Genomic DNA, 24164 nt, shown 5'->3' with positions numbered 1-24164 from the left:
GCGACCAGCCGTCCCCTCGCCCGCAATGCCCCGCTCGTCCGACAGCGGCAGCGGCGGCGGCGGCTTCCTCTCGTACCTGCCCTCCCGCTTCACCGCCGACCCGCCGCCAGCGCCACCACACGGTGCAGCCCAGCAGCACGCACGCGGTCAAGCTCCAGCCGCCGTCACGGCGAGCAGCTCGGCCGCGTCGTACCTCCCCAACCCGTCCAACCTCCTCGTCGACCTCGCGCCCAACCTCCTCTCGTCCTCGACCCGCATCCTCCACCCGTCGACCATCTCGACCCACCAGGCGTCCCTCACCTCGTCGTCGCACGCCCAGGCTGCGCGCCACAACTCGGCCGCGGCCGCCAACTCGCTGCGCCGCAAGTTGTCGTTCCTCCGAGCCGGCCTCACCCTCGGCCGGCCCAACCAGCCCCTCCAGTCGTGGTCCGACCTGAGCACCCAGCTCTACCTCCGCGACCGCGTCGACGACCTCCTCGCCCTCCCCGTACCCGCCGCACCCTTTTCCCTCTCGTCGGCCTCGCCCGCTGCCGGGCCGGGACAGCACGCCGGCGCCCTCGAGGCGCCCCCGCCACGACCCGACGACCCGGTCCCGCTCCTCCAGGGCTTCAAGGCCACCATCCCCGCCGCGGGCGTGCCCCGGGCCGAGCGCCGCAAGCGCCGAGCGCTGCGCAGCGAGCGCGCCCTCGGCCTCGAGGGTCCTCCCGGCGCAGGCGCCTCGCGCCTCCTCGGTGCGTCGGGCGCCGAGACGGGCGCCGACGGGCTCCCGCTCACGATCGGGCGCCGCAGCCGCGGTCGCAAGACGATACACGGCGGCGACGATGGCGCCTCGTCGGCGTCCGGAGCGGGCTCGGCGCGCTCGAGCCGCGAGCCGCTCGAGAGCCGCGCAGAACTCGAGGGCGACGCCGTCGAGGTCGCGCGCGACATGAGCAACGTCGCCGTGCGGCGCGCGCTCGTCAACGGGCAGGTGCGCGACGTCGAGGAGCAGATCGCCAAGCTCAACAAGGTCCGAGACGAGCTCAAGCGCGGCCTGCTCGGCTTGCGGGAGGAGGAACTCGAGCTCGAGGACGAACGTGCGTCCCCTCTCTCCTTTCTAAGTGCGCGTATCGGGCCGGCGCTCACCGTTGCCCTCCTCGCACGCAGTCGAGGGCATCCACGCCCGCCTCGCCCGCCTGCCGCTCACGACCACCGCCATCCCGGCGTCGTCCACCCACGCCCGGGCGTCGTCGCAGAGTCGAGCATTGTCGGGCGACTCAATGTCGGCGCACGGCGGCATCCCGTTCCCGTCGTCGTCGTCGCGCCGGCGCAAAGGGCCCGCGTTCCTCCCGAGCGAGCACGACGAGCTCCCGCCCAACGTCGCCTTCATGGTGCGTCCCACCTCTCCTCAACTCGGCGCCTGTCTAGTCGAGCCCACACTGACCTCGCTCCGGCCCTCCCCGACTTGCGCCCGCAGACCCTCAACGGCCACCTGGCGCCCATCCTGTCGCTCGACTTTTCCGAGCCGTACGGCACGCTCGTCAGCTCGTCCTCGGACGGCTCGGTCCGCCTGTGGGACCTGACGACGGGCGCCGAGTCGGGCTTCCTCGCCGGCCACCGCGGCGTCGTCAAGACGCTCCAGGTCGAGGGCCAGGTCTGCGTCACGGGCGGCGAGGACGGCGCCATCAAGGTGTGGGACCTCGACCGCGCCGAGGAGGACTTTTACGAGGGCGTCGTCGCGCCGTCGGCCGCAGGGTTGGCGTCGCTCGGTCCCGGCGGTGGTGGCGGCGGCGAGGAGGACGTGTTTGGCCCGACGGCCGGCGGCGCAGGGCTCGTCAACGGCGGCGGCGTGCTCGGTGGCGGCGCGATGGACGACGGCCTCCTGCGCGAGGAGCCGAGCAGCATCTCGGCGAGCATCGCGCCCGCCGACGTCGACGACGAGACGACGACGACGGCGGGCGGCGCTGCCAACGGCGCGTGCGTCCGCTCGCTGTCGGGCCACACGCGCGCCGTCACGTCGCTCTTCTTCGACGCGTCGACGCTCGTCACCGGGTCGAGCGACTCGACGCTGCGCCAGTGGGACCTCACGACGGGCCAGTGCGTCCAGACGATGGACATCCTGTGGGCCATCTCGAACCCGCTCCCCAACAGCTCGGTCCTGTACCCGGCGTCGAGCTACTCGCCGTCGACCGTCGACCCGTTCGCCAACTCGTTCTCGAGCGCCACGTCGTCGTCGGCGGCGGCGTCGACCGCGGCCGCGTTCGCGAGCCCGCCGACGACGCCCCGCAAGCACTACGCCGCGTCGTCGCTCCGCCGCCAGTCGTCGCTGTTCGAGAGCCCGGGCGCCATGGCGGCGCCGACGACGGCGACGTACGCCGACGGCAGCTGGGAGCTGTACGACGACTTTGTCGGCGGCGTCATGTTCTGGGGGTACGCGCTCGCGAGCGGCACGAGGGACGGCTGCGTGCGCATGTGGGACAGTGCGTCCTCGTTCCTCTCTATCTCGTCGTCGGGCGTTCTCCTCGGCGAACCTCTCACTGACTCTCTCCCTCCCTCCCTTTCCGCCTCCTCTCTTCCGCCTCGCAGTGCGCACCGGCCAAGCGCACCGCACGCTCGTCGGCCACACTGGACCTGTCACGTGCCTCCAGTTCGACGAGTACCACCTCGTCAGCGGCTCGCTTGACCGCACGATCCGGGTGCGTCCAAACTCTCTCTTTTTCCTCTTTCTCTCGCTCGAGACCCTCTCACTGACACTCGTCTTTCTCTCCCTCTCCCTCTCGCCGTCGCTCAACTCGTCTCGCGCCCGCCAACTCTCGCCCTCGCTCGCCCCGTCCAACTGCGCCTCGACCGCCTCGCGCAGATCTGGGACCTGCGCACGGGCTCGATCTCGGACACGCTGCGGTACGACCACACGATCACGTCGCTCCAGTTCGACTCGCGCAAGGTGCTGTGCACGGCCGGCGGCAACGACGTGAGCGTGTACAACCGCACGACGATGGAGCGCTCGAGCCTGCGCACCAACGGCCACAGCGCGCCGGCCGAGCGGCTTCGATTCATGGACCGGTACGCGGCCACTGGAGGCAGGGACGCGTGTGTCAAGGTGTGGGCGCTGCAGTAGAGCGAGCGGGGCGCGAGCAGGAGCGGGAGCAAGGGAGCGAGGGAGCGAGCGAGGTGGGCGACCGAGGGAGACGAGGCGCTAGAAGTGGACGAGCAATGTACAGACACGCCCGCATTCCATACACTTGCACAGAGAGGCTACAGAGATCTAGACAACGCGAGAAAGAGAGCACCTCCTCGACGCTCAGGGCGCGAGCAAAGGCTTGACGATCCGGTCCCAGCTCTCCTCCCAGCTGCCCCACCTCGCCAGCGCCGCCCGCTCGTCCTCGCCCTCGCCGTCCACGTGCATACCCTCGTCTCGTCGAGCGACGGGAGCGCCGTAGTGCGCCTCGGCGATGCCTGCTCGGAGGACGTCGAGGTCCGAGGGGAAGGGCTGCGGGTGTGCCTGGAGGAGGGTCTGCGTGTGCGAGCGTGACGACCGGGTGAGTGAGGGTTCTCGAAAGATCCAGGCGAGAGTCGAACGAGGAAGGGTCGACGCACAATGAGGCGGTCGGCGAGGTCGTCGGCGTCGCGGAACGTGCGCCCGTTGATGCCGTCCTGCACGAGCTCGCCGACGCTGTGTCGCACGCTCGAGTCAGTACGCGCTCTCGAGTCTCGAGAGAAGGAAAGCGAGAGTGAGACGAACCAGGGAAAGTCGAGCGCGACGACGGGCAGGCCGCACCCGAACATGTCGACGACCTTCATCGGGAGGTCGATGCCGCTCGTGCTCGTGTGCAGCGATACGCCGAGGTCGGCGCTCCCTGCATGCGGCACAACTGGGTCAATCCTGCACTCGAGGACGTCGTGGAAGAAGAGAGAGAGACACGGCGACTCACCGAGCAGCCTCGGGTAGTCCTCCCTCTCGAGCCACGCCGTCCTGACCCTGACCCACTCCCACCCCTCGCTCCTCTCCCTCCTCTCGACCTCCCTCTCGAACGCCTTCTTGGCCGCCCCCTTGCCCGTGACGAGCACCACGACAGGCGGCAACCGCCTCTCCCTCCTCGTGCCCGTCTCGGCGAGCCGAAGCACAGGCGGGACCGCGCCCTCGCCCGTCGCGAGCGAGGCCGCAGCGCGCTCGTACGTCGACAGGGCGGCGAGCAGGATCGAAAAGTCCTCGTCGAGCGTCCAGGAGGTAGCCGAGACGAGGATGGCCGGGCGCGGCGAGGCGAGGTGGCCCGTCGGCGTCGTGAAGAGGGTGCCGCCCGGGTGTGGCGAGCGCAAGGTCGTCGAGGGGAAGGTAATGGACGAGAGGACGGGCAGGCGGCGGAAGAGCTGCGAGAGGCGGGGCGGCGAGGGGCTTGAGCGTCGGAAGCGTTGCTGAGAAGGACGAAGGGGAGAGACCCACCTCGTGGGCTTCTTGATCTGTCTGGCGGCGGAACGCAGCAGGTGGACGATCGTGAAACGTGACGACTCGACCTCTGCGACGCAGAGCGAGAGTCAGTCAGACCGCTCGTCGCGAGAAAGGGGAGACGGGGACGCACCGCAGCTTTGCCTCGTCGACGAGCTGCGCCTTCATGGCGTCCGACACGCACACGTGCAGGTGTGCCGATCGACCGAACAGGAGCTCGAGGCTGTAGGACGCAAGTGCGTCGAGTCAGGGTCTGCTCGAGGGAGAGGACGAGAAGGAGAGGGACGCACAACTTTGCGAGCCGCACGACAGGGTGTCGCTCGCCGAGTCGCAGGGCAAGAACCGAGTAGCCCGTGTTGTGCCAGTCGATGATGACCCTGCTGCCGCGCACGAGGGCGGCGACCTTGACGATGGCGAGGGTCGGGATTGCCGGCGGGTTCTACGGGCGCGCAGGGCGTCAGGAGGAGAGTCGCAGGAGGGAGAGTAGAAGAATGCGGGCGCACCTGGACGAAGAGGAAAGCGGGCGCGACGGGGATGGCGATGAGGGCGCGCAGGAGGGACCACGCGCCGGCGGCGACCTTGAGCGGGAGGAAGAGGACGAAGAGGGGTCTCGGGAGGGAGCTGACCCAAGCGGCGGGTGTCTCGAGGTAGACGAAGCGGACGTGCGGGTCGTCTGCGAGGTCCTTTGGCGGGGTCGAGCCTGTGGACGAGGGAGAGTGAGCGAAGTGAGCTCCACATCGGGAGGAGGAGGCGAGGGGGGCTCACCGCGGTAGGCGACGATGTGGGTCGTGTAGCCGTGACGGGCAAAGCTCTGAGCGTGGTACAGCATGCGCGGACTGCGACCAATGTCGCCGAGGACGACGAGTGCGACCGACTTGGGGGTGAGAGAGGGGCGAGAGGCGCGGATCCGGCGGAAGAGCATGAGGAGCGAGAGGCCGCCGGCCAAGGTGGCCAAGAGGGGCTCGAGGATGAGCATGGCCGTGCTCGATCTAGCCCAGAGAGTGGTGGACGACGACGACGAGGTGAGCGGCCGTCATCAGCTCGACCTCGGTACTCTGTCTCCCACACTCCCGGCCTGCACCTCTGCCTGCTTGTTGTACAGCCCAGCACCCGCTCAGACTCTACACCGACCTGCTCACACCCACCCCCGTCTTCCCCTCGAGCTGTGAGCCCTCGTCGTCCTCCTCTCCTCGCCCGCCTCGCCGAGCTGACTGACCCTCTCACTCTGTGCAGCACCAGAGACAATGTCGGCAGGCAAGCAGCCCGGCACCCAGATCAAGCTCACCAACGTCAGCATCGTCCGCCTCAAAAAGGCCGGCAAGCGCTTCGAGGTCCGTCTCCTCCTCCTCTCCCCTCTCGACTCTCTCTGTCCCCCTCTCCATGTCCTCGAGCTGACTTCCCGCCCATCCTGCAGATCGCCTGCTACAAGGTGCGCCCAGACCTCGCCCGGCCCTCGCCAGACCGCCGAACTAATCCTCGCCTCTCCCTCGCAGAACACGGTCCGCGGCTGGCGCTCGGGCGCACAAACCGACCTGTCCGAGGTGATTCAGATCGACAACGTCTTCACCAACGTGACCAAGGGCGCCGTCGCGCCGTCCGGCGACCTCCAGAAAGCGTTTGGCACGACCGACGTCCAGGAGGTCATGATGCAGATCCTGAAAAAGGGCGAGCTGCAGGTCGGCGAGAAGGAGCGCGCCGTCGAGCTCGAGGACCTGCGGCGCGAGATCTGCACCGAGGTGGCGCAGCGGTGCGTCGACCCGGGCACCAAGCGGCCGCACACGGTCGGCATGATCGAGAAGGCGATGAACGAGGTTGGGTACAACGTCCAGGGCAACAAGGCCGCCAAGGCTCAGGTGCGTCCACCTGTTTCGCTCTCTCTCTGTCTCTGTCGGTTGAGCCCTCACTGACTCGTCGCACTCCGCAGGCCCTCGACTTGATCAAGGTGTTGCAGGCCAAGGGCACGCTCCCGATCGCGCGCGCCCAGATGCGCGTCCGGATAACGATGGCGAGCAAGGAGGGCAAGCGCCTCAAGGACAAGGTCCTGCCCCTCATTGGCACCGTCGAGGACGACGAGTGGACCGACGAGTGGGAGCTGGTGCGTCCTCGCCTTCTCTCTCGCCCCCTCTCTCCCCCTCTCTGCCTCTCTCGACGACAACGAGCAAGTCGAAGCTGAACATCGCGAGCACGCAGGTTGCGCTCATCGACCCGGGCGCGTTCCGCCTCATCGACGAGCTGCTGCAGAAGGAGGTCAAGGGCCCGAAGAAGATCGAGACCATGTCGTTCGTCGCAGGGGTCGAAGACGACGGGCGCATCGAGTGAGCGACGAGTCGTGTCGACAGGAGCGGCAATGCAGTCGCTTCTCCGAAGTCTTGGCCCCGAGCGAGCGAGAGAGAGGGCGAGAGAGCGAGAGGCGCCGAGAGCTGGGCAGGGAGGAAGCGAGAGGCCCGAGCGAGCACGGCCGACATCGGCGAGCTTTGACGCCGTCGCTCGAGCGTGTCGCACGGACTTGGTGTGTGTCGCTCGCGATGCGACGAAACGCAGGACGCGCTTGACCAGTCGAGCGATGACGAGCCGCTCTCGGACCTCTCCTCGTCGCACTCCGCTCGCGCCGGTTCACAGAGCACAGCGATTCTCGTTCCACCGCTCGCACAGCTCGAGACGACAGGAGACACAGAAGAGAGGACAGGGGAGAGAGGAGGAGGAGAGGGGGAGGCTACGCCGTCTGGACGTAGCTCGAGGGGAAGTTGCCCTCGCTGCCGTCCTCGCGCCGGCCGACCCACCAGTCGTTGGCCGACTCGGTGCGCTTGACGATCTCGATGCGCTCGCCGGCGTTGAACGACAGGTCGCCGTCGGCCTGGGTGCGGTAGGAGAGGGTCTGTCAGTGGGTGCTCTCGTCCCCACGGCTCCAAGCGTCGGCGGCCTGCCCAAGCGGACAGACCGCCGCCGCACAGCCGGCGCGGGACAACGAGAGACACAGAGAGAGAGGCGGACGCACCGTCGCCGCATAGTCGTACAGGGCCGTCGCGTACTCCTTCTGGGCGCCGGGCCGGCCCGGCGGCGGCGGCGGGGCCCTCTTGCCCGCGAGCGGCGCGGCAGCGGCCGAGGTCGGGGGCGTGTAGGCCGGCGGGGCGACGCTGCCGCCTGCGACGGCGCCGACGCCCGAGCCCGAGCCGTAGGTCGAGGGCGCGCCCGTCGACGACGAGTAGGACGCCGTGCGGCCGAGGGTCGAGGCCGGGCCGGCCGACGAGCCGGACGAGGTACGGTGCTGCGACATGAAGCGGGCTGTACACGGTGTCATACACGCTCATCAGTACGGTGCCCTTTGGAAGAAAGGGCAGGCGAGGCTGAAGAAGGAGAAAAACGACCCGGCGCACCCGTGCTCGTGATGCGCTTGGTGATGCTCAGGTTGTCGATCTGCTCGGGCGCATCGCCGCTGCGCTCGTAGTGCATCGACTCGAGGTTGTCGATCGACAGGTCGCCGTACGTCTGGCCGGTAAAGGCCTGCATCTTCTCGAGGAGCGTGTCTGCGGCGCGACAAGGTCGAGGTCAGGATCGGCGAGAGGGGCGAGTAGGGGAGCCGAGGACGCACAGAGGATGCCGACCTCGATGTAGTAGAACGTCTGGAAGATGGGCGTGATGAGGCTCGTCGACAGGGCGAGGAAGTGCGGGATCTCGGCCTTGAGCATGCTGCGAGGCGAGGGAAGGCGAGGCGACGGTCAGGCTGTCTGCAAGCCGGTAGAGAGAAGAAGAGAGACGCACTTGTTGTAGTGCTCGTACTCCTGGGTGGCGAGCTCGAGGTCCTGCTCGTACTTGAACAGGTTCTTCTCGTCCGACAGCGACTTTTCCTTCTTGTCCTTGAGCTTGCTGTACGAGTTGTTGTGGCGGTCAAAGTCGACGAGCTGCGAGTCGTGAGGGCGCAAGAGTTAGTCTGGGCGCCTGACAAGGGAGAAGCGAGAAGCGGGCGCACCTTGTGCTCGCGCTTGGTGACCGTCTTGCGAATCTTCTTGAGAAGCTCCTGGTACTCCTTGAGCGGTGCCGTGACGCGCGCGTCGATGAGCTCGAGCTCGGGCTGGACGGCGTCGCGCAGCTCGCCCATGAGCTCGTGGTAGTGGTCGATGTTGCGCAGGGTCGTCTCGGCCTGCGGGAAGCGGGCCGTGAGGGCGCCCTCGCCGTCGAACGGCGTGAGGAGCGCCGTGAAAGTCGTGGCGAAACCGGCGCCCGAAATGAGCATGCCTGCGAGGAGGGGGGAGGGCGAGGTTAGCCGCCGTGGTCGGGATCGTCGCGAGGAGGGGAAGAGAGAGGGGGACGCACTCGAGACGGCCTCGCGGAAGCTGCTCGAGTCCTTGACGAGCTTGGCGGTGTACTCTGTCAGATGCGCAGAGTGTCAGCCGGTGATCCTGTACCAGTAGGCGGCGCAGGTGCGCCAAGACGGCGAGGCTGCGCAGGCCGAGGTGGAGCGGGGCTGCGACTGACCCTCGAGGCCGGCAAACTTGCGGACGAGCTCGTTGGTTTCTGCGTCGACCGACTGCTTGCCCATGCCCACCTTGGAGCCGATCAGGTGCGGTGCTGTGGACGAGGGACCGGGGTTCAGTCGATGATGAGGCTGGCGGGGATTGGCGAGGGGCGGCGAGAGGGAGGAGGGAGGGTGGGCGTACCGCGTGCGAATGCCTTGCCGATTCCCTTCATGCTGATGGTACTCGGAGCTGGTACAGGGCTGAGAGAGGGTTGAGGTCGGAGGCGGAGAGGGAAGGCGAGGAGGCGAGGTGGTCGCCCTCTGATCCTCACTCACACTTGGCTCGTCGAGTTACCTGGGCAGCGGGATCTTGTCAGATCTACTGCAGCTCGACATCTGCCCGGTCCAACAAGCTCGCCAGGCGGTGTGGTCCTCCCTCCTCCTCGACCTCTCCCCCCACCTCTCCCGAGTCGCCCTTTCTGGCTCGCCCGGCCCTCAAGGCGTGAGTGCATCCCGCCCTCTTGCACCACCGCCCATCACTCGAGGCGCTGACCGCAACCACCCCTCGCAGCGTCGCCCATGAACGGCCACCACTTCTCGCCCGTCGTCCTCTCGCCCTCTCCAGAACCCGCCAACGACGCCACGCCCCGCCTGGGCGCCTCTCCCGCCATCGACCTCGCCACTTTGGCACGCCAGCACAACTTCTGCGTCATCGGTGGCGGCACCGGCTGCAACGCCGTCCTCGCCGCCTTCGCCGACGCCGAGCGCACCACCTTCATCGTCCCCGTGTCCGACGACGGCGGCAGCTCGTCCGAGGTCCAGCGCGTGCTCGGTCCGTCCCCTTTCTCGTCCCCCCTCTCGAGCGACCGCTGACTCGCTCCAACGACAGGTGGTCCCGCCCTGGGCGACATTCGCTCGCGCCTCATCCGCCTCATCCCGCCCTCACCGCTCAACTCGCCCCTCGACTGCATCCGCAAGCTCCTCGAGTACCGCCTGCCGGGAGAAGGGAGCGGCAAGTCGCACGCCGAGGTCAAGGGCGAGTGGCACGAGATTGTCGAGGGGACGCACAAGCTGTGGAGGGTCCGTCCATCTCGCTCGTGCTCTCCTCTTGCGTCGCACCGGTCTGACGGCTCGTCTCCTCCGCAACAGGGCATCCCTGGCGACCGCAAGGAGACGATCAGGGCGTTCCTCGTCCACTTCGAGAGCGCCGTCCTCAAGAAGGCTCAACGAGTGCGCTCGACCGCTCTCTCTCCCAGCCCGACGCACGCACTGACCTTGCTCGACCACAGGGCTTCAACTTCAAGAAGGCGTCGATCGGCAACCTGTTCCTGAGCGGCGCCTCGCTCTTCCTCGGCTCGGTCCGTCTCGCGCTCGCCTTTCTCGCGCCGATTTGACCTGACCTTGTCCTCGCCTCGCAGGTCCCGTCGGCCATCTTCCTCTTTGCGTCCTTGACCGGCATCGCACACGACCGAGTGCGCATCGTGCCCGTTATCAACACGTCGTCGACCGTCACCATTGCCGCCGAGCTCGAGGACGGGCAAATCATCGCCGGCCAGAGCGAGATCTCGCACCCGTCGGCGACGACCTCGGCGGCGCTTGAGCACGGCGTCACGACGCCTGCGGTCGGCAGCTACCTCGGCGGCGGTGGGGGTGGGCTCAAGCCCGAGAGCTACTTCCCGCTCACACGAGCGACGACGCCCTCGTTCCCCGAGCCGCCCGTCCTCGGCGCCGAGGAGGACGACTCGCACTCCGAGCTCCCCTTTGCGCCCTCGCCCGACCCGAACAGCCTGTCGGCCTTCGCTTCAGCCGCAACCACGCACGCACCCACCCTCCTCGCACCCTCGCCCGCCGCCGCCGCGACCGCGCCCGCCTCGCGCAACCTCGAGTTCACCAAGGACTCGCACGCGATCGCGCCCTTGCCCGCCCGCATCCGGCGCATCTTCTACCTCAACGCGTACGGGTCCGAGATCTGGCCCCGGCCCAACACGGTCTTCCTCAACGCCCTGCGCGACGCGACCTGCCTCGTGTACGCCCCGGGCAGCCTCTACACGAGCATCGTGCCGTGCGTCGCGCTCCGCCCCGTCGGCGAGCTCATTGCGCGAGGTGTTGGCGGCCGCCTGCGGTACAAGGTGCTGCTCCTCAACGCGACCGAGGACCGCGAGACGCCGGCGTACGCGGCGGGCGACTTTGTGCGCGCCTTGACGGACGCCTGCGCGAGGTCGTTCGACGGCGGCGGGCCAGGGGAGGGCGGTCAGGTCAGGTGTGTACCGAGGGACGTCGTGACGCACGTCGTGTGGGTGCGCAACGGGCAGGTCGAGGTGGACGAGCGGGAACTGGTCGTGCGTCCCTCTCTCTCTCTCTCTTGGGGTTCCCGATCTGCGCGGCCGCCACTCACACTTCTTCGTTGTCGCTCGCAGGCTCTCGGGATCGAGTCGGTTGCGGTGGGCCCGACCGCTGACGGCCTGTTCAGCGATGATGTCGTGCGAGAAGCGCTCGGGCGCATCTTCTCCTGCTCCTCTCCCCCGTCGTAGCCTCCTTCAAGATAGACACTGCGCGTGCAAAGAGACACTCGAGTTGCTCGTCATGGCCCAGGAGAGCGAGCCGATGAGGGCGCAGACGAGGCCGAGCCTGGCCGAGCAGCAGCAAGGGTCGAGCGCTCACGACCCTCACAGAGCAGCTCGACGCTCTGCACAGTGCTGCAGCGACACCTGCACAGCTACACAGCAGCCTCAGCTACCCGCCCGACCGCCGTCGTCGCCCGCCGCAGCCCCAGCACCGCCCCCGAATCCTCATCATTCTCGGTCTCCCCCTCCACCCGCCCCCTCGTCCACCACTCGCACCTTTGAGCGCGCGCCAGTGCTCGCCCAGCCACCATGGCCCGTCTCGCAACAGCCCTCGTCCTCCTCGCCAGCGCCCTCGGCGCTTCGGCCCAGTCGTCCTCCTCCTCGGTCGGCTCCGCCTCGTCCTCGCCAAGCAGCAGCGGCTCGTCCACTGCGACCTCGAGCGCCAGCGCCGCCGCGAGCACGGCATCCGGCAACGTGACGACCACCGGCCAGGAGCAGCAGGAGACCGTCACCCTCGTCTCGACCGTCGCCGCGCAGGCCAACAGCTCGCAGATCCCGACCAACGCGACGCTGCAGGGCGTGTGGAGCGTCGATGAGAGCCGAGGAACCTTGACGTGCGTCCGGGCGTCCCTACACTCGTCCTTCCACCCGGTCGGACCTGACCTCCTCGTCCCGTCCGCAGGCAGGGCATGGCGCTCCTCCAGAACTCGACGGCGACCGCGCAGAACCAGTCCGTTCTCGTGCGTCCTCTATCTCCCTCCATCTCAACCGCGTCGCCGTCATTGACGTCGCGCTGCGCAGGGCGTCTTCCTGCGGTACAACGAGTCGACGGCGCTCGCAAACGCCAACTCGAGCACGACTACGACCTCGCTCCCCTGGATCGCCCTCATCTCGTGCGACTCGCCGACGACCCAGTCGCTCGAGCTCCCCGCCGACACGGCCAACTCGACGCTCGCCTCCTTTGGCAACGCGACGACCGCCGTGCCCGTCAACGGGACCGACTCGGCCAACGGCACGACGACGGGCTCGAGCCCGGCGCAGGCCAACTTTACGGCGAGCGTGTTCGGTCAAGCTGAGGAGCAGGGCGCTCGGGCGATCGTCTTGTACTCGGTCCAGCAGCAGGTGCGTCCCGACTCTCCTTCGTCCAGTCGCTCGAGAAACTCGCGGAAACTGACCCTTTGCCCGTCCTCCCTCACAGTCCTGCTCGCTCAACTATACGGCGCTCAACATGACCAACACGTCGCTGCCGATCTGGACGACGCCGTCGCAGAATGTCGCACAGACCGTCGTCAGCCAGTTCAAGTCCGTCCCCGCCGTCCTCCTCTCCTCGTCCCGCTCGCGGTCGAGCTGACGGCTTTCCTCTCGCAGCAACATCGCCTCTGACCACCGCTACTTCAACGCGTCGCTCCTCAACGCCTCGGCCGGCAACCTGTCGAGCCTGCTCGAGGCCAACCAGAACGCCAACGCGACGACCCTGCGCCTCAGCTCGGCGTCCTACTTTGTCCTCGCGCGCCTCGCCCCCTTCTACAACCCGAACGACTCGAACAACGGCGTCGTCGCGACCATCGGGCGCAACCCGACGGCGACCGCAACGCAGACGCAGTCGGCGCCGGCGACGGGCACGGTCGGCCCGGCACCGACGGCGTCGGACGGCGCAGGGAACGGCGGCGGCGGGAGCAGCGGCGCGTCGCGCAGCACGGCGGGCTTGGCCATGACGGGCCTTGTCGCAGGCGGGCTCGTCGCAGCTGCCGGGCTGTTGCTCTAAGCGGCAGGGGCGGGCGCGAGCTTGGGTACGCGGGCTCGGACGGCCGCGGCGGCAGGGCGGAGCCCGTGTGTCCGCAAAGGCCGCTGTCGCCCGCTTGCCCGGGTGCGACGGCGGCTGTGCGCGCTGCGCGAGGTCGCCGCTGCGTCGTCGGAGGCTCCCTCGACGCTGTGTAGAACTTTAATCACCGTCGGCGCGAGATCGAGGCGTGCAACGAGCAGACACTGATTGGCCTGACGTGGCTGTTGGGCGGTGAGAGTGGCTCCCTCGCGCTCTCGGCTCTCGGTGGAGACTCTCGAGAGCAAACTCTGCTTCGACGAGCATCGTCATGTGAGACTGCGCACCGCCGCAGTGCTTGCGGATTCCGCCCACGCATCTATTGCCGCCGTGCTCTAGCGCCGGATACGAACGTCTCGTTCATTGACAAACGCTCACCTCGCCGAGGAAAGTGAGCGCGCGTGGAGCGATGCGATCAGGGCCGCGCACGAGCCTCGACTCGCGGGTCGGGGTCGGCAACTTGACGTAAGGCTCGTCGAGCCCGCCACAAGCGCGCGTCGCCAGTGCCAGTGGGGGAGAGCCTGCCGCGTTCATAGCCCACGCGCAGGCCTGCGGCACGTTTGAGAGCTCGCTGCCGTCGCACTGCGGCACTTGGGAAGGTCCGCCTCGCCGAACCTGGCAAGTCCGCGTCCAGCTCCCGAGCCCCGTTGCGCTCTCTGTCTTGGACCTAAGCGTGCCCACTTTGGCCAGAGGCTGATCGCAGGACCCGCGCTTCGAAACGAGAGAGGTTGACGAGCGGCGACGCCGACGTGGGCCCGTGCCTCGCCCGACCTTCTCTCGCTGCGCGCACCCGCGAACAAACTCGTCGCCCCTCCCCGAGACCAGTCTCGTTCCCTCGCCCGTTACCCGTGGCTCCCTCGCTCTCAACTCTCTCTTCCCTTCCCTCCCCCTTCCTCCTCACTCTTCCCGCACCTCGCCTCGCCTCGCCGCCTTCGCCCGTCCGCACGCGCGCACGCCCCTCCTTCCCCTCGCTCAGCCCTCGACTTGCACGCCGAGCATACGCGCCCACCCGAACGCCTCTCCTCTCGTCCGTGTTCCCGCGCCCTCCCCCTTCGTCCGTCGCCGTTCTCCGAGCGAGCTCCCCTCCCGTCCGCCGAGCACCCTCCGCCGTCCTTCCTCGCAAGCTTCGGCCGCAGCGTACGCGCTACGAGGCACCTGCACATCCGCACGCACAGCGCACAGCTCCGCCAGCGCACCTCGCACCACCACCTCGAGCTTCCCCTTCCCTCCCTCTCTCCTCCCCTTCCACCGCCTCGGCTCCGACTTCCCACGATCGACATGCGCGACCCTCGCCTCTCGAGCCCTTACGACCACCCGGTCGCCTCGTCGTCGCGTCGCCCCGTCCACCGTGACGTCCTCGAGCCGGACGAGGCGGTGCGGCCGCGAGGCGGCTTGGACTCGCGCGTCGCCTCGGCGCCAGGGGCGCCCATCCCGACGCTCGACGCGCCGCGGCAGCAGCAGCACTCGTCGCTCCAGTGGGCGCAGCGCCAGCACGAGTACTTCCACCGCCGCCAGGTCGAGCAGTCGTACCTCGCCCCGCCGGCGCAGGGCTCGTACGCTGCGCCGCAGCGCCACGCCCAGCCTCCTCCGCACCAAGCTCCTCCTCCTTCGATCCACCGCGTGTACAACGTGCGGTGCGCGACGTGCGACACGTTCCTCTCGGACCGCGGCATGCGGGTGCGTCTCCCTCCTCCTCCTCTCTCGGCGCTTCGTGAGCTCACCCTCCCTTTCCCCCGACCAGGCCGTCCTCCTCCTCAAGCCCCACATCGTCCTCTTCTCGACCGACGCGGCGCCGAGCAACTCGGAAACGTTCTACCCGCGCGACGAGGGCTGCGCCGAGGAGGAGCACGTCGAGCGGACGTGCGAGTGCCTCACGAGCTCGATCAACTGCCACGGCTGCGGCAGGACTGTCGGTTGTGCGTCCCTCTTTCTCTCCTCTCGACGGGTCGCGAAACCGAGCCTGACTTTCTCGCCCTCTCGCCCTCCTCAGACCACATCGTCGCCCCGTGCGCCAAGTGCAACGTACGTCCTCTGCTCGCCTCCTCCCCCTTCTCAACAAGCCCGAGCTGACTCTCTCCTCCCACAGGCCTCGGTCCAGAGCCACCAACGGTCGGCCAACCACCACCGCTTCGTCTTCCACGCCGGCGAGGTGACGGCCCGCGAGCGCAGCTACTACCCGGGCGAGCGAGGCGTCCTCAACCCGATCGTCGCCCGTTCGACGTCGCCGTCGTCGACCTCGCGAGCTGCGTCGCCTGCCGGCCGACCGACCGACAAGGAGCCGCGCACGACTCGCGCACCGACCCCGCCGAGGAGCTCGTGCGAGCCGCCGCGACTGCTCCAGCGCGGCGACACGCTGTACTGGCACCACCTGCAGCCGGGCGGCGAGCGCAGCAAGAGCGTCGACCCACGCACGAGGGCGCCGTTCTTCGTCGAGCGCGACGGCCGGTGACCGGCTCGCGCCGTCAACCTTCCTCCTCGGCCCTCGTCCTCCCTCCCTCGCCATCTCTCCCTCAAGCCTGATACCTCGTACCCTCGCCCCCCTAATCACGTCCGCATACCCGTCGTCGCGAGACCATCCTCGACGCACTGTACCGTCCGCACCTTTACCCCTCGCACCACCTCTCGCATTGCCTCGTCCCTCTCCCTTTGTCTTCACTCGTCCACCTTATCGTCTGTAGCACTCGCTGCCCCTTCATCTTGTCGTTGCCTCTCGTTCTTCATCCATCCAGTTCAGCAATGCCATTCCTCGCACTCGCGTCGGCGTTCCCGAGAGAGGCGACGAGTCTGGCCGTCGTTGCCACGAACGCGAGGCTTTCTTCTGCTGCCAGGTTCGAGCGGTTGGGAGAAAAGCTCTTGCTGTTCGTCCTCGCCGTACTCGCAGGGCCGGAGAGAGACGAGGCTTGCGAGAGCTCAACGTTCAAGTTGGCCGCCGGCGTCCAAGCCTCGCTCTTGTTCAACCTCGGCACACCAGCTCGTCTTGTTCGCTGCCCTCACTCAGCTACCGCCGCTGCGCCCATGGACGCGCCAGAACCGCCCGCGTCGTCCACCACGGCTCCCCAGCACCTCATCGCCCACGGAACCTGGAGCCCGGCCGCCCAAATCGCCTACGGCATCGCCAGCGCAACGTTCTCGCCCAGCACGGCGAGTCATGATCCCGACAGCGGCACTCAGGTTGAGCTCAACCCGCACCTGGTGTGTTCTCCTCTCGTGACGAGACGAGGAGGGGGGGGGGCCGGCTCAAGGTCGGTGTGGGGAAGCGAGCGCACAGCGCGGCGAGGGCGCACAGCTGGCGGCAGAGCGCTGCAGAGCACTCTCTCGAGGCGCATAGGGCACAGGTGGACTCGGCGAGCCCCGTCAGACGGGCGAGGGGAGCGTGTGCTCGAGGAGGCGGTGCTCTCACGTCCTCGAGATGCGAACGGCTGGAGCAGCAGCCAGGTCGAGGCCAGTTGACGCGGTACTGATGCACTCTCGCACCTTGACAGGTCCCGCTCGAGGTCGGCGACGAGGTCTACGTCGTCGAGGTCTTCCGCCCGTCTCGCTCGGTCGCCAGCTCGTCCGCCTCGACCACCGAGGACGGCGTGTGGTACCGCGGCTACGTCGTCTCGACCGCCCCGAACCCTCGCCTGCCCTCACCGACCGACGCCGCCGCCTTCCACTCGTCCGCATCGTCCGGCCTCGCGCCCGCCCTCGCCCAAGAGCCGCAGGTCGCGCTCGGCATCTTTCCCGCCTCGCACGTCCAGATCCGCGAGCACCTCGCCGACGACGCCGAGCGCACCTTCTCGCACCTCGCCGACCTCGAGGAGCGAGGCTCGCCGGCCGCCGGTGGCAGCGACGACCTGTTCCGCAGCACCTCGCGAGCAGGAGGGTCGGGTCGGGCGGCGAGGATGGAGATCCTGCAGGAGGAGGACGAGCCGGACGAGGACGGCGTCGTCAACGGCGACCGGCTGTCGCGGCGGCAGAGCCGCCTCGTCCAGCTCGCGCCGGCGAGCTCGTCGACCAAGGCGAGGAACCGCTCGTCGGTCGGGTCGGCGGCGACGTTCGGGCAGCAGTTCGCGACCGAGCAGCGGGTCGCCTTTCGGTCGTCGCGCCTGTCGTTCACGGGCGACTTGGACGCCGCTCGACCGCCGCCGCCGCTGCCCAACCTCAAGTGCGGCGACGAGACGATAAGCGGCACCGACGAGCCGCTCGTCGACGAGATCGCCTGCGCCCTGCGCGAATGGGCGTCGGCCCTGTACTCGCACCTGTACCGCCGCAACTACGTCCTGTTCGACACCGTGCGCGAGCACATCACGGTGCTGCACGCAGCGCGCAAGCAGCTCCTGTCGGGCGCGCTCAGCGCGGACGAGCGCCGCAGCCCGCGCCGAGACGCCGTCGCGCGACTGGTGCAGGGCAACGTCGAGCAAGGGCTCGACGTCATCGTGCGGGACCCGAGGTCGGGCGGGCTCGTCGACGTCAACGTCGAGGGCGAGGTCGACCACGAGTCGTCCCTGTCCGTCGTCAAGATGTGTGCGTCCTCGTCTCTCCTTCCTCTGTCGGCATCTCGCGGGAAGAGAACCTAACGAATGACGACTCGCAGATGCTGCGCAGGTCGCGCTCGCCTACGGTGCGCCGATGCCGTCCACCGGGCTCGCCCGAGAGCCTGCCCCGCCATCGTCCTCCTCCTCGTCGTACCACGTCGTCCTCGACGTGCGTCACCTCGCCGCACAAGTCGCCGCACCGGGCGAGCACGTCGAGCTCGCCTTCTCGCTGTACGCCAAGGGCGAGTCGCGCTTCGTTACCGAGGAGTACTGCCTCGTGCTCAACGCGGCGGGTGCGCCAGCTCGAGACGGCCCCATGCGCACCGTCTTTCGCGACCTCGGCCAGCACGATGTCTCGGACCAGCTCTTCCTCGTGTGCCGCATCGTCAAGAACGGCGCACTCAAGGGCAGCAGCGGCGGCGGCCCGTCACCGGCGTCGCCCTCGCCGCAGGCCGACTCGTCGAGCAGCTTCTTCCAGCCCTCAGCATCGAGGTCCGACGCCGCATCGATCGACACGTCAAGCTCGCGACCGGCACGAGGCGGCAAGGGCCCGAGGTCGATGCTCGTCACCGACTCGAGCGGTCGCCAGAGCTGCCGCCGCCCGTTCGGCTGCGCCGTCCTCGAGATCAGCCACCTCGACCCTCGCCTCGTCGACGACGTGTCGAGCGACTCGCCGAGCATCCTCGCCGACAAGCAGATGCCGGTCTTCGTCCCGACCGTCGAGACGTCCTTCTCGACCCTGCACGAGGACATCATCGCGAGCAGGGTCAAGGAGTTTGAGAAGCACGCCCGAGCAGAGCATCTCTCGGTCGGTGTCAGCATCCTGCAGGGCAGCGCCGCCGCTCTCGCTCGCCGCCTTCCCGTCCTCGTCGCCGGCGCGCCGACGACGGGCCGGCTCGATTTTGCCGACGTCGCGCTTCCCGGCGACCAGCGCAACGACGTCTACGTCGCGCTATCGAGCGGCGACTTTCGCCAGGGCGCGGCGTCGAGCGGCGCAGGCGCCAACGGCGGCGGGACGAGCACGGTCTGGAGCCTGGCGCAGCTCGCAGCAGGCAGCGCTGCGGGCACGTTCGAGGTCGCCATCGAGGTGCGGGCGAGGGATGGCGCGGTCTGTGAGGGGGCGCTGTCAAGGGGCACGGGCGAGCCGAACGTCTCGCAGTACACGTCGACCGTCCTGCGCGCCAACAACTGCCCGAGTGCGTCCCAGTTCTCCCTGCCTCGCCTTTTCAACCGTCACTGACTGTATCGACTTGCAGCATGGGCCGAGAACGTCAAGCTCGCGATCGCGCCCGAGCGCATCGTCGACTGCCACCTGTTCCTCACGGTCCGCAACCGCGCTCGGGCCTCGTCCGACCCTCCCTTCGCCTTCGCCTACCTCCCTCTTTTTCCCGCCTCGTCGTCAGCCTTCCTGTCCGACGGCATCCACACCCTCGTCCTGTACCGCTACGACCACCAGGTCGCGTCGCCGTCGTTCTACCTCCAGGTCCCGGCCGTGCACGACAGCTCGCGACAAGGCCCGAGCGTGCCGCCCGCCGTCGCCAAGACGCTCATCCCTCTTCGCGATACGGTCACGCTGCGCACCCACCTCGTCTCGACGGCGCACACCCAGAACGAGACGATCCTGCGGCTCCTCCGGTGGCAGCAAGACCTCGTCCACGACCCGGACCTCATGCGGGACACGCTCGCCAAGTTGACGTTCACCTCGGAGCTCGAGGTCGGCAAGTTTCTTCGGTGAGTACTGCCTTCTCTTCCTCTCCCTCTCTTCTTGTCTGCTCGTCGAGCTTGACTGACTCTCTCGTACCTCGCTCGCAGCACCATCCTCGACTCCCTGTTCGGCATCCTCGTCTCGACGGCCAACTCGTCGGGCGAGCTCGACGACCTCGTCTTCCAGGCCCTCGTCGTCATCTTCGGGTTCGTGTCGGACAAGCGCCTCACCAACTTTCGCCCCGTCCTCGACCAGTACATCTCGCAATCGTTCACCAGCTCGGCGGCGTCGTCGCACATCGTCGGCCAGCTACAGCGCCTCCTGCGGTCGCCCGCCTCGCCCGAGACTGCCACGTCTTTGCGCTCGACCATCAAGGTGTTCAAGTGGCTCCTGCGGCTCGTCGTCCGGTCGCGCGAGATCCAGCGCGCCAAGGAGCCCGGCTTCGGCACGACGGCGTCGACCCTCGAGGCGGGCTTCAAGAGCGACATCTCGGCCGTCCTCAAGCAGCTCAACGCCCTCATGCGCACGACGTCGCCCTCGTCCATCATCGGCACCCAGACGGTCGTCCTGCAGCACTTCCCGACGATTCTGCCCGAGCTCGCCGCCGTCTTTGCCGAGGACGAGCTCCTCGAGGTCGTCATCGCGTTCGTCGACTCGGTCGGCGCCGTCAAGGGCAAGATGGCCGTCTGGAAGATCCTGTGCCTGCGCGAGCTCGCCCACTCGACCCTGTTCGTCTCGCCGTCGGGCCGCGCCGCCCTCGTCCCGAGCATGATCCGGTGGCTCAAGCCCTTCCTCGCCAAGTTCGACGCCATGGCGGCGTGCTCGCCCAAGGACCCGCAGGCGACGCGCGACGCCGCACGCGTCGGCTGGGTCGAGGGCATCCGCCTCGCGACTGGCGTCGTCGCGGCCATGCTCGACGTCGTGCACGAGGCGCTCGTCGAGCCGAGTCTCGCTCGCGACCTCCTCGCGCAGGAGCACGACAACGTCGAGTACCTCCTCGCGCTCGTGCCGCGTCTGCTCGAGGCGTACCGCGAGCTCGAGAACCTCGCCTACCTCGACGCCATCGAGCGGCAGCGGTCGCAGGCGTCCATCCCGGCCGTCGTCCCCCTCGCCTTCCCTTCCTCGTACCCGGTCGCCCTCCTGTCGTACCCGCCAAACCGCTCGCGCAAACTCGCAGCAGGTGGGCGAGCGCCAACGCAGAAGGACGGCGACGACGAGCCCGCCTGGCCGACCTTGCGCTCGGGCCTCGGCGACATCGCCTGCGTCTTCCTCGCCATGGTCCAGCTCGCCCCACGCGCCATCCTCGTCAACTGGCTCGAGGCGACGGTCGAGGTCGAGGGCCGCGACACGTTTGCGCGGCAGCTCGGGTCCATCTTCCGGGTCGCGCGCGGTATCCTCGAGAACGAGGCGTTCCCGGCCGAGTGGCTCAACACGACGGCTCTCGCGCATCGCGTCGTCCTCAAGCTCGTCGAGCCCGCCGCCGAGGTCCTCGCTCGCGAGTTCGTCCCGCCGCCGACGGCGTCGTTCCAGTTCAACACGTCGCTGTGGCGCGACTTCTTCGGCGTCCTCCTCGAGCTCTTGTCCAGCACCCAGCTCCTGATCGAGGAGTTCTCGCCGCAGAAGAGGTGCGTCTCCTCCTTGCCGGCAGGAGCGTCACCCCGGGTCGCCACTAAATCACTCTCGCTGCGCGCAGACGAGCCGTTTGGCGACTTGCGGGCGACGTCCGAGGCGAGGGCGCTCTCGTCCTGTCGCACGCCTGGAGCGTCATCTCGCGCTCGAGCGAGCGGCAGCAGCAGCAAAAGGGCGCCGGCTTCCAGGTCCAGTTCGTGCCGGCGCTCGTCGAGAAGGTCCTCGCGCTCTGCCTGTCTCATCACGACGAGCTGCGGCGAGGTGCGTCTCCCTCCTCCCTCGGGCCCCTGTGTGTCGCACAGTCACTCACTGTCGGCCCCTGCAGTCGCCGTCAACATCCTGTACTCGATGATCGTCGCCGAGGTGAGCCCGCTCTGGTCGACTCGCGAGAACCGCCGAAAACCCCTGCTCACGCACATACCCCTTGCCGCAGTTTGAGCTCAGCCGCCACTTTGCCCTCATCGAGGCCGAGTGCATCGACAAGCTCGACAAGCTTTTCGGCCAGCAGACCAAGGGCGACGAGGTGTCGCGCTCGTTCTTCGTCACGCAGCTCCGACAACTTTTCGTCGATGCCGACCTCGACGACGAGCTGCGGGCTCAAGCTGCCTCGTTCCTCGACTCGATTGACTCGTTCCTCGACCTCCTCCTCGCCGTGCGCGGCTTGCCCGAGGGCGACGAGTACCAGGACGACCGCATCATCTCGACCCTCAAGCTCATGAGCTTCATCCGCACGATCGGGCGCAGTGAGATCTTCGTCCGCTACGTACAGCGTCTCGTCGGGCACCACAACGCGTGCGGCAACTACGTCGAGGCCGCCCTGACGCTCAAGCTTCACGCCGACTTGCACGAGTGGAACCTGTCGAACTTGGTCGACCCGCTCCCGGACCTCGACCTGCCTCGCCAGACCGAGTTTGCCCGCAAAGAGTGCGTCGAGCTCTCTCTCGGGCCTGTCATTGTCGAGCGCCCCTGACATTCTCGTCGTGCAGGACCCTGTACCTGCGCATCCTCGAGCACCTCGGCAAGGGCCAGGCGTACGAGACGGCCATCGACCTCGTCCGGGAGCTCGAGCTCGAGTACGAGCGCACGTTCAACTACCCTCGACTGGCCGAGCTGCTTCACCTCAAAGCCGAGCTGTACGCCCGCATCGCCCAGGCCGATCGCCAGTTCGGGTGCGCCTCCTTTTCTCTCGCTCGATCTCTCGAACGTCGAGAGGACACTCGCTCACTCGTGTACCTGCAGAGCCTTCTTCCGAGTCGCCTTCTTTGGGACTCGGTGGCCGTCGTCAATCTCGGGCAAGCAGTTCATCTACCGTGGCGAGCCGGCCGAGACGCTCGGCTCCTTCGTCGAGCGCATGATGAACAAGCACTCGTCGTGCGTCCCTGCCCTCTCTCTCTCTTTCCCCTCGTCGTTCCCTTGCTCACGTCAAGTCTCTCGTGTGCAGCGCCACCCTTCTGCAGACGAGCGAGATCCCGTCCGACGACGTCCAGCACGGCGACAGCCAGTTCCTCCAGATCACCGCCGTCACCGCCGAGGTCGACCAGACGGCGCCCGTCTTTATGGGACCCGACGTTCCTGCCTACGTCCAAGCCTACTACCTTGTGCGCCCTCTGTCTCTCCCCTCGAGCGCGCAAGTCGCCTCCTCTGACCTTAAGCCCTCTCTTCTTCGTGCAGCACAACGAGACCAACACGTTCAGCTTCACTCGCCCCCTGCGCAAAGACCCCGTCGGGCACCCTGTTGGCTCGACGAGCGAGCCCGCCGCTTCTTGGTCCGAGAAGACCGTCCTTATCGTCGAGGATTCGTTCCCGACCGTCCTGCGCCGGTCCGAGGTCATCGAGATCCGCCTCATCGAGATTTCTCCCGTCGAGAACGCCGTGCGTGCCGTGTACGCGCAGCAGAAGGAGCTCGCGACGCTCGAGCGGCGGTATCGGGCGCTCGCGCAGTCGGAGAACGAGGGCGGGTTTGACAGGTGCGTCCCCTCGCCCCTCGACGTTCTCGTGGAAGGTCACTGACAGTGCGCGTTCCCGTCTACAGCACCCAGCTCTCACGGGCCCTCAACAGCGCGTGCGACACGCCCGTCGACAAGGGCGTCTCGATGTACCGTCGCGTCTTCCTCGAACCCGGTTACGTCGCCCATCTTCCGCCGTCGCAGGTCGCCATCGTGCGTCAGCTCGAGACGGCCATCGATGAACTTGTGCGTCCGGCTCGTCCGCTCCTTGAGCATGTTCGAGGACTCACTCTTGGCCCTCGCACCACAGGTCGTCACCCTCGTTCGCTGTCTCAAGCTGCACGCCCTCGTCGTCTCGCCCGACATGCGGGCCTTCCACGACACTCTCGAGCGCTGTACGTCTCTATCCTCACCCAGGTGCAGGCGCAGTCACTCACAATCCTCGTCCCTGTGCGCAGTTTTCGAGAAGAACTTTGCCGCCGAGCTCGCGCGCCTCCCCGACCACGCCTTCTACGAGCCCGCCTCTTCCGGTCGCGTCCACGCCTCGTCTACTGGCTCGTCGTCGGCGCGCTCGACGACCCGCTCCGAGGGCAGCGTCCCCGCCGTCTCGTCCTCGCCAAGCGCCATACCGCCCGGGTCCATCTCGGCCGTCAAGCGCGAGTCGGTCTCAGCGCAGGCCGCCAACGACGAGTCGCTCGAGACGCGCATGAACTCGGCGACGCCGTACCCGAGGGCGGCGAGCATCAGCAGCTCGACAGCGCGAGACGGACGAGCATCACCGACCCGGTCCCTCGTCTCGGTCCGGTCGGGCAGCCTAAACGGCGACGGCGCCGCGCCCGTCAGGCGCCCGAGCCTCCTCCATACGGCGGTCAAGAAGCTCGGGCGCAGGAAGGGCAGCGAGGTGGCGGCGGTGGCGGAGGAGTGAGTCGGCGACGCGCGCCCGAGATACCCTGGCCTCCTCATTCCCCTCTCGTTCCCCTCGCAAACTCGCAAAAACGTGTACTTTCTCGTCCCCTCTCTCTCTGGAGCCTCTTCTCGAGAGAACCTGAGAGATGGCACGAGCCAGAAATGCAAATGACGGCACTCGACGAAGAAAGCTACGGCTTCGCTC

General features: G+C 68.0%; 8 protein-coding genes across 8 annotated transcripts; 6 read left to right on the top strand and 2 right to left on the bottom strand.

Moving 5' to 3' along the window:
* Nucleotides 1-580: 580 nt before the first annotated feature.
* On the top strand, nt 581-3094 carry RHOBADRAFT_16630 (uncharacterized protein; the record flags this gene model as incomplete). The annotated part of the gene is made up of 8 exons (XM_018412328.1): nt 581-698; nt 891-1097; nt 1240-1367; nt 1454-1711; nt 1919-2202; nt 2314-2456; nt 2563-2672; nt 2837-3094. Coding segments are annotated over 8 exons (1506 nt in total), but the record flags the coding sequence as incomplete, so codon positions are not given.
* Nucleotides 3095-3174: 80 nt separating this feature from the next.
* On the bottom strand, nt 3175-5396 carry RHOBADRAFT_54894 (glycosyltransferase family 33 protein; the record flags this gene model as incomplete). Its single annotated transcript, XM_018417552.1, has 9 exons — nt 3175-3490; nt 3574-3649; nt 3719-3833; nt 3909-4344; nt 4418-4490; nt 4554-4643; nt 4711-4859; nt 4924-5120; nt 5186-5396. The coding sequence occupies 9 exons, from the start codon at nt 5394-5396 to the stop codon at nt 3278-3280; spliced, it is 1560 nt and encodes a 519-aa protein (XP_018269749.1). The 3' UTR covers nt 3175-3277.
* A 268-nt stretch (nt 5397-5664) lies between these two features.
* RHOBADRAFT_16758 (uncharacterized protein) lies at nt 5665-6739 on the top strand (the record flags this gene model as incomplete). Its single annotated transcript, XM_018412333.1, has 5 exons — nt 5665-5751; nt 5835-5849; nt 5914-6273; nt 6345-6515; nt 6611-6739. The coding sequence occupies 5 exons, from the start codon at nt 5665-5667 to the stop codon at nt 6737-6739; spliced, it is 762 nt and encodes a 253-aa protein (XP_018269748.1).
* A 295-nt stretch (nt 6740-7034) lies between these two features.
* On the bottom strand, nt 7035-9136 carry RHOBADRAFT_54892 (uncharacterized protein). Its single transcript, XM_018417551.1, has 9 exons — nt 9076-9136; nt 8894-8986; nt 8732-8785; nt 8388-8653; nt 8180-8319; nt 8010-8107; nt 7795-7944; nt 7416-7702; nt 7035-7274 (listed from the first exon to the last, which is right to left on the bottom strand). Exons 1-9 carry the CDS (start codon nt 9104-9106, stop codon nt 7134-7136), a joined length of 1260 nt encoding a protein of 419 aa, XP_018269747.1. The 5' UTR covers nt 9107-9136; the 3' UTR covers nt 7035-7133.
* A 316-nt stretch (nt 9137-9452) lies between these two features.
* On the top strand, nt 9453-11456 carry RHOBADRAFT_54891 (uncharacterized protein; the record flags this gene model as incomplete). Its single annotated transcript, XM_018417550.1, has 6 exons — nt 9453-9705; nt 9763-9953; nt 10023-10103; nt 10163-10231; nt 10292-11212; nt 11291-11456. The coding sequence occupies 6 exons, from the start codon at nt 9453-9455 to the stop codon at nt 11402-11404; spliced, it is 1629 nt and encodes a 542-aa protein (XP_018269746.1). The 3' UTR covers nt 11405-11456.
* A 290-nt stretch (nt 11457-11746) lies between these two features.
* On the top strand, nt 11747-13313 carry RHOBADRAFT_54890 (uncharacterized protein; the record flags this gene model as incomplete). The annotated part of the gene is made up of 5 exons (XM_018417549.1): nt 11747-12051; nt 12120-12177; nt 12239-12559; nt 12636-12739; nt 12806-13313. The coding sequence occupies 5 exons, from the start codon at nt 11747-11749 to the stop codon at nt 13200-13202; spliced, it is 1185 nt and encodes a 394-aa protein (XP_018269745.1). The 3' UTR covers nt 13203-13313.
* Nucleotides 13314-14534: 1221 nt separating this feature from the next.
* RHOBADRAFT_54889 (uncharacterized protein) lies at nt 14535-16011 on the top strand (the record flags this gene model as incomplete). Its single annotated transcript, XM_018417548.1, has 4 exons — nt 14535-14933; nt 14998-15172; nt 15247-15278; nt 15343-16011. 4 exons carry the CDS (start codon nt 14535-14537, stop codon nt 15703-15705), a joined length of 969 nt encoding a protein of 322 aa, XP_018269744.1. The 3' UTR covers nt 15706-16011.
* Nucleotides 16012-16271: 260 nt separating this feature from the next.
* RHOBADRAFT_54888 (uncharacterized protein) lies at nt 16272-23978 on the top strand (the record flags this gene model as incomplete). Its single annotated transcript, XM_018417547.1, has 16 exons — nt 16272-16448; nt 16739-17762; nt 17833-18860; nt 18933-18969; nt 19030-19504; nt 19586-21103; nt 21172-21368; nt 21433-21470; nt 21541-22031; nt 22094-22276; nt 22347-22478; nt 22549-22705; nt 22779-23074; nt 23140-23299; nt 23364-23448; nt 23512-23978. 16 exons carry the CDS (start codon nt 16272-16274, stop codon nt 23976-23978), a joined length of 6465 nt encoding a protein of 2154 aa, XP_018269743.1.
* Between the last annotated feature and the right edge of the window lie 186 nt (nt 23979-24164).

This window comes from Rhodotorula graminis (genome assembly GCF_001329695.1).
Source record: "Rhodotorula graminis WP1 unplaced genomic scaffold RHOBAscaffold_10, whole genome shotgun sequence".
NCBI lineage: Eukaryota > Fungi > Basidiomycota > Microbotryomycetes > Sporidiobolales > Sporidiobolaceae > Rhodotorula > Rhodotorula graminis.
The sequence above is the reverse complement of the archived record's forward strand: the minus strand, read 5'-3'. Positions and strand labels throughout refer to the sequence as shown.